Source organism: Arvicola amphibius, chromosome 4 (assembly GCF_903992535.2).
Source record: "Arvicola amphibius chromosome 4, mArvAmp1.2, whole genome shotgun sequence".
Taxonomy (NCBI): domain Eukaryota; kingdom Metazoa; phylum Chordata; class Mammalia; order Rodentia; family Cricetidae; genus Arvicola; species Arvicola amphibius.
The window spans coordinates 41,255,471-41,270,961 of record NC_052050.1 but is presented as its reverse complement, the minus strand read 5'-3'; the positions used below and the strand labels follow the sequence as shown (position 1 = coordinate 41,270,961).

Below are 15,491 nucleotides of genomic sequence, written 5' to 3'. Positions count from 1 at the left end.
GAACTAGCTCTATAAACCTATAGACCCAGAGTGCTGGGATCAAAGGTATGCAGTACTATGCCTGGCAACTTTTTCAGTATTTCTAATTTTTTTAAAAAAATGTGTCTTCAAAAAGTTTAGAGAGTAGGGATTCAAGTAAATATATCAAATGATGATTGGTTTACAGTGGCTCCATTTCATAATGGTGTGAAATTGATAGGCTGAATAATGTAGATGAGAGTGATTTGGGGCTCTTTTCTTTTCCTGGGCTAGTCACAGATGGCACCAACCCACCATGCAGCCACTTGTTCATGGTGGTAAGTGCCAGTTTGTAGGGCACCCTTCCTAATACTGGTTGGCTGTGGTAAATGTTTTTCTTTTGAGATGTTTTTAGCTTAGGAATGGCTTCGTTGAAATGTATCATCCAGACTCTGGCATCTTACTTAAGTCTGTACTCAAGGTCAGTAAGGGCCTGGAGAGACAGCCCAGCAGTTAAGACTACTTCCTGTTCTTCCAGAAGACTTAAATTCTGTTCCTGGCACCCACATCAACTTTTAACTCCAGCTGTGGAGGAGCCAATGACCTCCTCTGGCACTTAAGTGCACTGAGGCATGTAAGCACGTAAACATCTCTTTAAGTAGTTGAGCTGTAGAGATGGCTCAGTGAGAGCACTGGCTGTTTTTCCAGAAGTTCTGGGTTCCATTCCTAGCATCTGCTCAGTGGCTCACAGCCATCTGTTAAGTCTACAGACCCAACATCCTCTCTGGCATCCTCAGGCACCTGACATGTACATGTGATATACTGACATATATACAAGCAAATCACCTATACACATAAAACTTTTAAATAAGAGTAGAGAACTACCTTACATACTCAGGTGGGATAATACATACAACCTTTAGGGAAAGATATGTTTTGTTTTCTTGCCACTAATGAACCCTGCAGAGAAGGCTTGGGTGCATTCAAAATTCATCTTCTCCAGTAATACCCCACCTACCCTCTCCCTGCCACCTTTGGCTGAGGAAGCTGTGGCTATTTGATCTGTAAAGTATATTAATACTACAAGATATATTGATTACCAGCCTCACCCAAAGATATCCTAGCCCGTGGAGTTCAAGAAGCTGTCAGTCTTAAACAAGACTACTTCAGATGCAAACAATGAAGAAATGAAGTCATTTCAGTTAAGGGTGAAGTTCAGTGTGTAAAGGGTTTGCCTATCCTGGCCTAGCATGCATGATGCTTTGGGCTCTGTGCTCAGTAACATAACAGGGTAGTACAAGCTTTTAATCCCAGCATTTAGCAGGTGAGGCAGGTAGATAGGAATTTCAAAATGATCAGAGGCTGTATAGTAAATTCAAGGCCAGCCTAGGTAGGCTACATGACAAGATTATCAAGAAACAATAAAAATAAACTTTTATAACATATCAGTACACCAAGATAGGTATGTCCTATAACTTTCAATCTCACCAACCAGCAAAAACATGCAATTTAAAGTAGCCTTATTTTATTGTGTGCCACACTGCACATGTAAAAGTCAGAAGACAACATGTAAGAGGCTCTGCTACGGTAGATCTCTGAGTTCACAGCCAGCCTGGTCTACAGTACGACTTCCAGGATAGGGAGAACTATTTCACAGAGAAACCCTGTCTTGAAAAACCATAAAAGAGCCGGGCAGTGGTGGCGCATGCCTTTTAATTCCAGCACTCGGGAGGCAGAGCAAAAACAAAATCCAACTCAGCCCAACATGATTGGCAGCAAGTACGTTTACCTGATGAGCCATGATGACCCTAAGTATATAATTTTAAATATATACTATTTTAGTCTTTGTTATACAAAAGTAACAAGACCTACTATCTACAGATTATTCTATAAAAGAACACTACAAAAAAAGGATGGTTACATAATAAAACATTTCTTTAAAGTAAAAAGATTTACAACAAAGATTCCCTATGGAAATGTATTTGCTTTAGAACAAGTTACTCCTAATTAACCCTCAAAATAGAATCATCTAGTTTTTCAAAAGGGAAAAAGTTTGGAAAGAGTTGGTACATCCCCAGGACACCAATTAAAGAGAATTCCTGCTAGCTTTAAGAGCTCTCCAGATGACTGTAAAGTGAGCCAGGGTGAGAACAATTTCCCTAAGAGCACCGTCTCAGAGCACTGACATTCCATGCTTCACACAGGTATCACAACACATCTAGAAAGGCAGCAGGTGAGTTGCTCAACTGGCAATATACCAGCTTACAATGATAACAAAAATTCACAATAAGGACTTCCAATAAGAGAGAGGAAAATAAAACATGCAAGGAGGCAGAGGCAGGTAGATCTCTGGGTTTGAGGCTAGCCTGGTCTACGAGCTAGTTCCAGGACATCCAGGGCTATCTCCAAACAAACAGACAAAACCAGAAAAGAAAGAAATTTACAGTCAGGATACCCTACCTTTCCCTAGTGGAGAAAGATTTCCCTGGAAACAAGCCCGTGGGAGCCCAGTGCTTGCCTGGCAAGTATTCAGGCAAGTGGGTGATTTTCATTGTGGAAGAGCATTACATAAAACAAGCACAGGGAAAGAGTGTTGGAAACGAGATGCAGCCCTGGATTTGAGCAGAGCAAAGAATATGTTCTGGCACTGATTAACTCACATTGGTGTTTGTTGGAAGACAGATCTGAAATGAGTGTGTAGCTGACAACCACAGTTCTTCACCTGCTGTCATTAACAGGAAACTTCTTTTTCTTGGACCTAACCATTCACATTTAATAGGAATGCTTATCTATTCCATACTGTTAGGATTCAGGCATTATGCTGTCCTGCCCTGTCATCTGGCAAGATGTACCCAGGCAGTACCCTGGCCAGCCCAGGGTCCTAGTTTGTACATGGGTGCAAAGGTCCGTTTAAGAGACAAGCTCTGCCCACTCCCTCTCCTGTCCTTTATGACATTTTCTCTGAGAAGGCAGCCTTCTGTCTCCCTCCCTCTCTCCCAGTCTCTCTTCTTCCCTACCCATCCCCTTTATCTCAAATAAACTCCACTATTACTATGGCATATTGTCTGTCCCTCACTAGGCACTGTTCCTTAGTTACCCACCAGGGGACGCCACAAAAGTCTCTGTCAGGTCATTTTACCACATACCACATAGCAAAACCTCTTGAGATCTGTATTTTCATTTTGTCTCCACATTATTGTTAAGTTTTACATTCAAATCAGTGGTGGGATGGATGGCTCAGCAGTTACAAACACTTGCTCCTCTTGCAGAGGGCTGGAGTTTGGTTCCTAGACCACAGCTGGCTCGGAACTACATGTAACTCTGCTCCAGATCTGATGCCTTCTGGCCTCTGTGAGCACTACAAGTCACATACTTATTCGTACACACAGATCACATTTAAAATGCCTTTTTATTCCTTTTCAAGAAAGCTGATTGGGCCAGGTGGTACATATCTTTAATCCCAGCACTCAGGAAGCAGAGGCAGGTGGATCTCTGTGAAGCCACACTGGTCTACAAAGAGAGTTCCAGGACAGCCAGGGCTCTGCTACAGAGAGAAACCTTAAACTTTATTTTGTGGGGCAGGAGGAGCCGGGGGAGAAAGGAAGAGGAGGAAGAAGGAAAAAAAGAAAGAAGAGGAAGGAGGATGAAGAAAAGTGTAAAGTGTAATCAGAGACTACACATTAGTTTCCCAGATGCCTTGACCTAAATATTCACACAGAAACTATATTAATTACAACAAGTTTGGCCAATGGCTCAAGCATATTTCTAGCTAGCTCTTACCTCTTAAATTAACCTATTTCTATTATTTTATATTTTACCATGAGAATTTTATATTTTACCATGGTAGGTCCCAGCTCAGACATATTCCTAGCTAGCTCTTATATTTTAAATTAACCCATTTCTATTAATCTGTGTATCACCACAAGGCTGTGGTTTACCAGTAAGTTTCTGGCATCTCTCTCCTTACTTTGGCGGCTACACGGTGTCTCCCTGACCCTGCCTTCTTTCTCCCTGCATTCAGTTTAGTTTTCCTGCCTAGCTCTATCCTGCCCTGCCATAGGCCTAAGCAGCTTCTTTATTAACCACTGATAATAAAATATATTCACAGCCTACAGAGGGGAAGCCCACATCAAAGAAGACATCTACAGGTTCAAAAACAAATAGTGGCGAAACTTTGGGAAATGGTTTTGAAATACAAACAAGGAGAAGAAAAAAAGAAGAGTAAAAGGGTGTTTGAGATGCAGGCGTTCTGGTTCATCTGGGCAGTTCTCCTCCAGGGGCCCACTGAAGTGGGTCAACTCCACCTTGACTTAAGATCAAAGAGCTTAGGCCTAGTCTTGGTCCTTCAAGTTCTTGACCAGAGTTCTGACTTAAGGTGTGGCTACTAACAAAGATATCTTGACCTAGGGTGTGGTTATTTGGTGTTTTGGGTAATCACTTTGTTTGTTCCTTGTATGATTAAAAAAAAAAGTCTTGCTTTCCTCTCCTTTTTTGAATTGGGATATTTATTGAAAGATCATAAGAAACAAGCGCAGGCACACTCAGTGGTCACTGGAGTGCCCTCCTGTCACTGCTTACTCTGCCTAAACATCCTCTACTTCAACATGCCTCTACCCTGAACATATGAACCCATCGAGGCTGGACCATGACAGATGTTGTTCCAACTTGGGGTTTTGACAGGTTCCTAAATCCATGAGACAGAAGGGGCTGTTGGGATTGCTATGTGGGTAAAAGCGGTTGCTGCTAAGCCTGGTGACTTGAGTTCTATCCCCAGAACCCACTTCCTCAAGCCTTCACACAGATGCTAGGGCATACAGATGTGCAGACAGGCACACACACGCACGAACACACACACACACACAGTAAATAAATGTGAGCACCAACCATGTACAGACACAAGCAATGATTGGGGTCACATGGCCATAGCTAAGGAATTCCCCAAAGCTGGAAGAAGCAGGGAAGCCTCTCAGTAGCTTCTGATCTCACACATTAGCATTTAGTTAGGGCACAAGAGCCTCAATAAAACTGGGCTTCATCCCTTCAAACTGCAGGGGGTGTTTACTTCAAGAAACAGTTCAGCAGGTAGTGGTGACGCATGCCTTTATTCCCAGTATTTGGGAGGCAGAGGCAGGTGATCTCTGTGAGTTTAAGGCCAGCCTGGTCTTCAGAGCTAGCTCCAGGACAGCCAGAGCTGTCACACAGAGAAACTCTGTCTTGAAAAAAAATTGTATGTTTGAGTTTACAAACATATACCTATATGCATGTGTGTAGACCACATGTGTGCAGTGGTCACAGAGTTCAGAAGAGGGTATTGTGTCCCCTGGACTTAGAGTTACAGATGGTTGTGAGCCACTATGTAGGTGCTGGGAATTGAACCTAGATCCTCTGGAAAAGCAGCAAGTGCTCTTAACTGCTGGGCTATCTCTAAAACCAAACACTGAAGCGTGCTCAACAGGTCTGTAAGAATATTAAAGACAGTGAGGCTTACATGCAGCCCTTTCATATACCACAGGTTTCTACTGCCGAGTAACAGCCCAACTCAGAAGCAGGACTGGTAATCTACAAGCAGTGAGTGACAACCTAGAAATGTCAACGAAGACGCATGGGGCTAGACTTGCACTCCAATCCAAAACCCAGCTCCTCTAGATCAGTCAGTGAGCCTGATCTGACTGCTAAGCCAGCTCTCCAGCCTCAAAGATATTTTCATAGAAACTGTAAGCAAAAGCGTCAAGACAAAGAGAGGCGCTCAGACACAAACCAAAGCCTGATGTGGGTGGGCTTCTTTAAAACACGAACACTCAATATTATTTTCTTTTGTATTTGATTGCTGTATTCATGGCAACCATGACTTTAATAACTTTGCTGTGTGTACAGGATGAAAGCACGTGTGCTCAAACAAGCCTGAGTGGATGTGGAGGTCGGAGGACACACTCAGGTTGCTGGGTATAGCAGGTAAGCCGGCCCTGGGTAACAGGTGCTTGAAGTACATTTGGCTTTTACACGGGTTCTGGAGATTTGAAATGAGGTCATCACTTGCAAAGCACTTATGTTCACCAGGCCACGTCCCCAACACAACAGCGACTTTTCTGAGTTCTGTGTCCTAGCAAGCCACTCAACCTGAGGGCAGGTGGCTCTTGTTTCTAATCATGTGTTTATGTTGGTACAGGCTTGTGAATGCAGGCACCCACAGAGGTCAGAAGAGGGCGCTGGAACTCCTGGAGCTGGAGTTAGTTGGTAGTCAGCTGAGACATCTAACAACCCTGGCTGTCCTGGACCTCACTCTGTAGACCAGGCTGGCCTCGAACTCACCTCTGAGCTCTGCCTGTCTCGGCCTCCCTAGAACTGGGATTAAAGGTGTGCGCTGCCACTGCCCAGGGCAATCTGTGTTCTAACCAGTCACTCACTACCCTAGCACCTTTATTTGTGTGTATGTGCACATGTGGAGGTCAGAAGACAGCTGGGGCGCCAAGCTTAGTGGCAAGTACCTTTACCTGCTAAAGGATCTCCCTCATTTCTTTCTCCACATATAAAGAGCTGTCTCCCAGGCTTGCTTTTTACTTATAATATTCCCAAGAATATTAGCTTAATAACCTAGAACTTCTGGTTATTCTGCCTTCATCTACTTACTGAGGGCTGGGATTACAGGGGGACGCTATCCTACTTGGCTAGCTACTCTTTCTAAGTGAGATTCTGAAAAACTACAAGTCATCTCTGCAAACTCCCTGGAATCCATTTAGGAAATTTGAATGTATGAATAAAAATATCGAGATCTGTAAAGACACACTCGTAAGCACAATACAGCTGCATGGGTGAAGAATGAAGGGAATGAAGCCAGGCAGTGGAGGCAGAGGAAGGCGGATCTCTGAGTTCGAGGCCAGCCTGGTCCATGGAGTGAGTTCCAAGACAGCTAGAACTGTTAAAAAAAAAAAAAAAAAGAGGAGGAGGAGGAAGAGGAGGAGGAGAAGAAGAAAGAAGAAGAAAGAAGAGACAAGGGGGCACTCACCTGAAATCTTCTGGTTCATACAGAACTACAGAGAAGACAGGAAACCCAGAGAACCTATCAGATTTTCCTACAAGGAACAGGATGGCTTCTAACTAGGAGATTCTCCTGTTGTTTCAAACCAGCTGCATTTTGCCAATGCCCTCCTTAAAAAGTGCAAGTAAAATGTAAATGTCCCGTTTCTCTCCAGTGACAACAGTCTGGGTCTATGATCCTCCAGCTTGAAGCCATCAGGAATGTTTCATGGCCGGCTTGAGTCTCTTTCATCACAGTGTCCATCCATTTACACAGACCTAGCCGTGCCTGGGAAGAGGAAACCGCAATTGAGGAACAGACTCCATGATACTGGCCTGTGGGCATGGCTATCAGCGTTTTCTTGATTAGTGAGTGGTGTAGGAGAGCTGAGCTCACTGTGAGCCTGCTATCCTTGGGGTTATTCTGGGCTGTATCAGAAAGATGGCTGGCCAGGCAGCGGTGGTGCATACTTTGATCCCAGCACTTGGGGAGGTAGAGGCAGGCAGGTCTGAGTTCAAGGCCAGCCTGGTCTACAGAGTGAGTTCTAGGACAGACAGCCAAAGCTACACAGAGAATCCCTGTCCGAAGAAACAAAAACTGAAACAAATAAAGATAACTGAGTCCAGGGGAAGCAAGCCTGCGAGCAGCGTTCCTCTGTAGTCTCTTCCTCAAGCTCCTGCTTTGGGTTCTTGCCTTGCCGTTCCTAGATGACCGAAAGCTACAAGCAAAATAAACCTTTCCCTCCCCAACTTGCTTTTGATCATGATAATTACCGTACCAACAGAAAAGCAAACTAGAAAACCTCTTCTAAGCCCTGCATTCCCATCTGTCATCAGCCCTTTCTGTCTAAACATCTGCTGGTTATAGATTCCCCACTATAAAATGAGTCATTGGCTCATTCTACAGTTCAATGTCTCTCTAGGATGAGCACCCTATTTGATCGGTGTCTTTTATGGTAATCCGTTATATGGGGGCGGGGGTACTGTCTTGATGGCTCACAGATAAAGTGAGCATCTGGCACCAAGGCTGATGCTCTGAGTTAGATCCCTGGACCCACAAGGTAGAGGGCACTGACTCCTGCCTGGAAGATCTCTATATTCAAGGCCAGCCTGGTACATATTGAGTTCCAGGCTAACCAGGGCTACATAGAGACATTGTGTCTTAGAAACAAAACCCAAACCCACACACATTAACATATATTAAAGGAGTGGAAGGAATTCTGGAGATGAAGATGTCTGGAGAAAATGACTCATCTCCATCCACTCAATCCACATTTATTGTGCACTTGTCCCATACAGGGCACTATGCTAGGTGTGAGACGAGGCGCAGAGCATAAGCATGGATAAGCAGCCATGTAAAAGATAGAGCACAGCCTGCTCTTCCAGAGGTCCCGAGTTCAGTTCCCAGCAACCACATGGTGGCTCACAACCATCTGTAATGAGATCTGGTGCCCTCTTCTGGCCTGGAGCATACATGCAGACAGAACATTGTATATGTAATAAAAATAAGTAAATCATGAAAAAAGGATTCATTATAGTCACACACACAAAAATACAAAATACACACTGTTAATTTCTGATTTTTTATTTTGTTTCGAAAAGGCTGGATAAAGGCACCTATACTTGAGAACTTATTAACATGAGAAAAGGCACTTACACAAAACAGGGAAGAAGGAAAGGCCATGGTTAACATGAGAAAAGGCACACACACAAAACAAGGGAAGGAGGAAAGGCCATGATTGTCGAAAGGGAACATAAAGCCCCAAATAAATTATCTTACAAAAATATCACACTTGCTTTTCCACTTTTTTACTACTGGTAAAAACAAAAAGAAAAAAATTCACATTAAAACTTATCTGTACGCTGGTATAACAAGACCACAATTTTTTACATATTGTCAGTCAAATAAATATTTTACACAAATTTAAGTTTAAAAAAATAGGTCAAGTATTTACCCGATATTCTTCGGTCCATTAAAAGACCATTTCTCAACCCGATATTACACTGGACTGTGACACTCTGCATGGTCCCATGTGCATGGCTGTGGCAGGGTGCACATGGGTGCATGCTGTGCACATGTGACCCGACTAACACTGCTGTGTACTTCCGTAAGTGGCTTCACTGTGAGGAATACAGCCCCTCCGTCCTGTATCTTGTCTTATGCTGCCAGGAAAGACAGAGGATGCTAACACTGGCTACGGCAGACACTTGCTCAGGTGCTGTAAAAATGCAGAATCCACTAACTTCACAGACCAAGAGACACTGAACAGAGGAACAGTTAGTGCCCTAAGGGGGTGGGAGGGGAAACGACGTAAGACTGGACAAGGATTATAGAGTCTCGGGCTCTAGCTGTCTTTCCTGCTGTTTTCTCACAGCCTCTGATCTTGATGAAGATTTAATGGTGTGACATATTTCTGTTCTATCGACCGACTTTAAGAACAGTGGAAAAGAATGCAGACTTTTTTTTTTTTTTTGGTTTTTCGAGACAGGGTTTCCCTGTAGTTTCTAGAGCCTGTCCTGGAACTAGCTCTTGTAGACCAGGCTGGCCTCGAACTCAGAGATCCGCCTGCCTCTGCCTCCCGAGTGCTGGGATTAAAGGCGTGCGCCACCACCGACCAGCTAAGAATGCAGACCTTTAAAGCTAGTTTGATATTTAAGCTAAAAACAAAACTGAACTATGATTTTGTCCATGCCATTTAGCTCACTTCTTACTGAAATACTACTTTTGTTTGGGGTGGGGGGGGAGTTCAAAGTATAGTTTCTCTGTGTAACAGTCCTGGCTGTCCTGGAACTTGTTCTGTAGACCAAATGAGATTCACCTGCTTCTGTCTCCCAAGTGCTGGGATTAAAGGTGTATGTCACCACACCAGGTCTCTTACTGAAATATTACAATGCAAATCCAGCAACACTTTCCACTTCTGGTGGTCCAAGAGATAAATTCACCTTTTTAAAGTCAGATACAACTAGGCTGAGGACAGAAACAGCAAACCCTCAAACCAAAGCTAAGCCCTCCCATGCTAAAACACCAGCACTTTCCATCCGGGATAGAAAAACGAACATCCAAAGTAAAGAGAGCCGCAGGACTGGTCAAGCAGCCAATCAAACACCACCTCCCTGTTACTGGAGCTGATGGTTACTCGGAGCTTGACACTGCCTCCTTCACTGTTGTTGGCAGTTCCTAGAGTCACAGCTTCGATGTCAAATGTGACAGTGGATCCAGAGGTAACCGCAGGCAACTGATTAGTCATTTCTTTTCCATTGACAAAAACTGCACCTAAAATGTTAGGAGACATTCACCCAAGAGCAATGACTGAGAGAATCAAAACAGCTTCTAGATTACTGATCCCTACTTCAGAAAAAGAAACTCCAGAAAACCGGATATTATTAATTTAAATAGAGAATAACCCGCATTCCCACAGCCAGAGCAAAAACCCAAGCTTTAATGACATTTCAGAATTCTGGTATGGGGTTGGAATTTTCCAGGATAGTCTATGAGTTTCCCATGAGAACTGCATCGAAAGAAATACCACAGAGCTCAGCTCTCAACAGCAATTTCATATGCAATAAACAAGAATCTTGGTCTATCTAATGTTTGATCTTGTGCCACAAAAGATTAATGTTAGCTTAGGAGTCATTTATTCATTTTCTTCCCTCAGAGATGGAGGGGGAAAAAAATCCCAGATTGGTATCAAATTCCTAAGTACTGGGATTATAGGTGTGTGCCACCATGCCTGCATCTGGGGAGTGATTTTGAAAGCATAAATACTATGCAGTGAGGGCTAAATACTTATTATATACATACGATGTTTATGTAAATGTGGGTTCCAGGATTAAACTCAGGTTGTTGGATTTGCATGGCAAGGGCTTTATCTGCTGAAACAACCAACCAGCCCTAACTAGCTTGTGTGAGGTTTGTTTGCGGGTTTGTTTTGTTTTTGTCCTAGCTGGGCAAGACTGTTGGTTGTTCCCCTCCTTTGTGGGCTTGAGGGTGCCGTCCTGTACAGGTAAGTCAGTCCGTGGGGAGGTGACTTTCATTCAGGTCAGTCACAGCTACCAGTCTTTTTTAAGGGTGCAGTCATAGGTGTCTTACCATTTGTGCTTATGCACACAGCTTGATCCCGCTGCAGAGAGTCATAGCCGTTCTGCTTTTCTGCGCACACTCCTATACTGTCTCTTCTGTCCGGCTGCCCCACAGTTTCAACTCTGTAATTGAAGTAGAAAGGTCATTTCATCACTCCCCTTTTTAAATGAACATGGGACTGGCAAGATAGTTCAGTGGTTAGGAGTACTTGCTGCTCCTGCAGGGATGGGAGTTCAGTACCCAGCACCTATATCAGGTAACTTAAACCACCAGTAAGTCCAGTTTCAAGGGATCTAATTCGTTCTAGTCTCCAAGGCACTTGCACACACGTAACTTACATCCACACGCATAAACAAAAAATAAATCAAAATGAATGAATGAATGAATGAATGAATCTTAAAAGCTAGTTTCAGGACAGCCAAGGCCTCACAAAGAAACCCTGTTTCAAAAAAACCAAAACAAGGGCTGGAGAGAATGCTCAGCGGTTAAGAGCACTGACTGCTCCAGGTTTAGGATCCACATGGTAGCTCACAGCTGTCTGTAACTTCAATTCCAGAGGACCTGACACCCTCACACACACACACACACACACACACGCAGGCAAAACACCAACAATGCTCATTAAAAACAAAACAAAGCATGAGTCCTAACAGTTACTTCCTTAACTGGAGAGATGGCTCAGCAGTTAGGCGTGCTGGCTGCTCTTCCAAAGGACCCAACTTCACTTCTCAGCACTCACAAACTTTTCTACCTCCAGTTCTCCCAGTGGATCCAGTGCCCTCTCTTGGCCTCTGTAGGCACTGCATGCACATGGTACACGGACAAAAACATTCATACACATAAAATGAAAATTTTAAGTTAAAAAAAAAAACAACAAGCTGGGCAGTGGTGGCGCACGCCTTTAATCCCAGCACTTGGGAGGCAGAGGCAGGTGGATCTTTGTGAGTTCGAGGCCAGCCTGGTCTACAAGAGCTAGCTCCAGGACAGGCTTCAAAGCTACAGAGAGCCGGGTGGTGGTGGCGCACGCCTTTAATCCCAGCACTCGGGAGGCAGAGGCAGGCGGATCTCTGTGAGTTCGAGACCAGCCTGGTCTACAAGAGCTAGTTCCAGGACAGGCTCCAAAGCCACAGAGAAACCCTGTCTCGAAAAACAAAACAAAACAAAAAAAAAAAAAAAAAAAAAGCTACAGAGAAACCCTGTCTCGAAACAAACAAAAACAAACAAACAAAAAACAAAAAACAAATTCTTTCAGCTTTCCTGGCAGGTGTCAGACCAGCAATGAACAAAGTAGCCACCGTGGCGCAGACGGCATGGCGGATGACGATGTGCTAAGATCGCACAAGGAGCCCAGACTGCTCTATACTCTTACTTCTCTATGTGTAGGTCCTGAAAACAATTTTTAAAAGTTTATTATTTTCTTCTTCCTTTTTAAATATTTATTTATTATGTATACAATATTCTGTCTGTGTGTACAACTGCAGGCCAGAAGGGGGCACCAGACCCCATTACAGATGGTTGTGAGCCACCATGTGGTTGTCGGGAATTGAACTCAGGACCTTTGGAAGAGCAAACAATGCTCTTAACCACTGAGCCATCTCTCCGACCCCTAAGAAGTTTGTTTATTATTTTATAAGTGTTTACTCTGCATATATGTCTGTGTACCATATGCATGAATGGTGCCACGGGAGCTAGTGCAGAGCATCAGATCCCCTGGAAATGCAGTTACAGGTGACTATGCATGGCCATATGAATGATAGGCACTTATTTGGCTTCTCCAGAAAAGCACGCGGTGCTTTTAACCAATGAGCCATCTCTCTAGCCCCTACTTACCAGTGTTTTAACTGTCAAAACATGCAATATAGTGACATGTGCATTTGTGCGGGAAAACACAGGCATGTGTGTACCACTGTGTCACAGTGCACGTAGACTTCAGAGGGTAACTCTGGGCACTGGCCCTTGCCTTCTCTTCTTAAGACTGGCTTCTTTGAAGCCGGGCGGTGGTGGCACACGCCTTTAATCCCAGCACTCGGGAGGCAGAGGCAGGCGAATCTCTGTGAGTTCGAGGCCAGCCTGGTCTACAAGAGCTAGTTCCAGGTCAAGCTCTAAAAAAGCTGCAGAGAAACCCTGTCTCGAAAAACCAAAAAAAAAAGACTGGCTTCTTTGTGTGTGTGTGTGTGGTTTCTGTTGTTGTTGCTGTGTATAGCAGCCTAGCTGACCTACAAGCTTTCAGAGATTCTAATGTTTCCCTCTCCCATCTCCTCACAGGGACACTGAATATGCTGGCTGTTTTATGTCAATTTGACACAAGTTATCTGAGAGCGTCTCAATTGAGAAAATGTCTCCATAATATCTGCCTGTAGGGCATTTCCTTAATTAGTGACTGATGGGGCCCATTGTGGATAGTGCTATCCCTGGAGCTGGTAGTCCTCAATTCAGTAAGAAAGCTGGGCAGCAAGCAAGCCAGTAAGTAGCACCCACCCATGGTCTCTGCACCAGTTCCTGCCCTGCGGGAGTTCCTGCCCTGAGTGCTTTTGATGGTGAACTGTTAAATGACCCTGTCTTCCCCAAGCTGCTTTAGGTCATGGTGTTTTGTCACAGCAGTAGCAACCCTAAGACTACACATATGGTTTTCACGTGTATTCTGGGGATTTAACTTCAGGTTCTTAGGCTTCTTTGGCAAGCAGTTTTATCCACAGACCTATCTGCACAGCTGCTAGCTCAATCCCCACCACCCCCCTCCCCTCAACAGAGTTTCTCTGTGTAGTCCTGGCCGTCCTGGAACTCAGAGGTCCATCTGCCTCTGCCTCCCAAATGCTGGAATTAAAAATGTGCACCACCACCACCACCCAACTGTTAGTTCAATTTTTTAAAAGATTTATTTATTTATTATGCATAAAGCATTCCTTACATGTGTGTCCGCACGCCAGAAGGGGGCACCAGATCTCATTATAGATAGCTGTGAGCCACCATGTGGTTGCCGGAAATTGAACTCAAACTCTGGAAGAGAAGTTAGTGCTCTTAACTGCTGAGCCGTCTCTCCAGCCCGCTGGTTCAATTTTTAATTTATGTGTGTGCCCACAGAGACCAAAAGCATGGGACTGCCCTGGAGCTGGGAACTGAACTCCTGTCCTCTCTGAGAGTAGTAAATGATCTTAACTGCTGAGCCAATTCTCTAGGCCACGCCTTTATTTTCTGAGACAAGGTTTCTCACTGAACCTGAAATTCATTAATTTGGCGAGGCTGGCTGGTAAATGAACTTCAGGGTTTTGACTGTCTCTGGCACCCAGTTTGGGGTTACAGGAGCAATCTCCCTGGCTTTTTATTTGCATTCTGGAGACTCAGGTCCTCATGTTTATATAACACATTTTTTTTTTTTTTGGTTTTTTGAGACAGGGTCTCTTTGTAGCTTTGGATCCTGTCCTGGAACTAGCTCTTGTAGACCAGGCTGGTCTGAACTCCCTGATATCTGCCTGCCTCTGCCTCCCAAGGGCTGGGATTAAAGTCCAGGCCTTTTCTTTTTTTTAAACCCTTAATTCTCTATAATACCCAGTGCTGTAAATTCCGAGAGTAGCAAAATAATTTAATGTGGTTCATGTTAAAAAAATTATGCAGTTGATCAAGAGAATTCGCTTTACATTTTGAAAAGTGCTATTAAGAAACAGAAAAGCGGCTGTGGATAAGAGCACTGACTGCTCCTCCAGAGGACCCGGGTTCAATTCCCAGCACCTACATGGCAGCTCGCAGCTGTCTGTAACTCCAGTTCCAGAGAATCTGACATTGTTATACCAATGCGCATGAAATAAGGTTAAATAAAATTAAAAAAAAAAAAAAAAAAAGAAAGAAAGAAACAGAAAAGCCGGGCGGTGGTGGCTGCTTTTTAATCCCAGCACTCAGAAGGCAGAGGCAGGCGCATCTCTGTGAGTTCGAGGCCAGACTGGTCTATAAGAGCAATTTCAGGACAGGTTCCAAAGCTACAGAGAAACCCTGTATTGAAATAAACAGAAAAGAAAAAAAGAAAAGAAAGAAACAGAGAAAGTGGTACATGCCTTTAACCCCCAGCAGTCAGGAGGCAAAGGCAGGCAGATCTGAGCTTGAGGCCAACCTTCTCTACAGAGTAAGTCCTAGGAAATCCAGGGACCACACAGAGAAACCTAGTCTAAAAAACAAAAATAAAACAAAAAAGAAGTCAGGGAGTGAGTGATCTTATCTTCCCCACATATATGGGGGAGAGGGAGGGAAATGGGAGGTGGGGAGGAGGTGAAAATGTTTAATAATAAAATAATAAAAAATATTTAAAAAATAATTTTCTTGAAAACTGAATATTGTATGAAGAAAATTATAGAACTTTCTTAATTACAATTTGAAAATAAATAAAACTGCAGTAAAAAAAATAGTGGGTGGGGAGAATTCCTCTGGGTGACATTCCCCAGTCTGTCTG

General features: G+C 43.9%; 1 protein-coding gene across 1 annotated transcript in view; it reads right to left on the bottom strand.

Annotated features, from left to right (window-relative positions):
- Window positions 1-8,541: 8,541 nt before the first annotated feature.
- Window positions 8,542-15,491, bottom strand: part of Crlf3 (cytokine receptor like factor 3) — a 40,903-nt gene continuing 33,953 nt past the window's right edge. The window contains exons 7-8 of the mRNA XM_038326772.1: window positions 11,063-11,175; window positions 8,542-10,246 (exon numbers count right to left, since the gene is read on the bottom strand). Coding sequence (XP_038182700.1) covers window positions 9,990-10,246; window positions 11,063-11,175 — 370 coding nt within the window. The 3' untranslated portion in view covers window positions 8,542-9,989. The remainder of the gene's footprint in view (window positions 10,247-11,062; window positions 11,176-15,491) is intronic.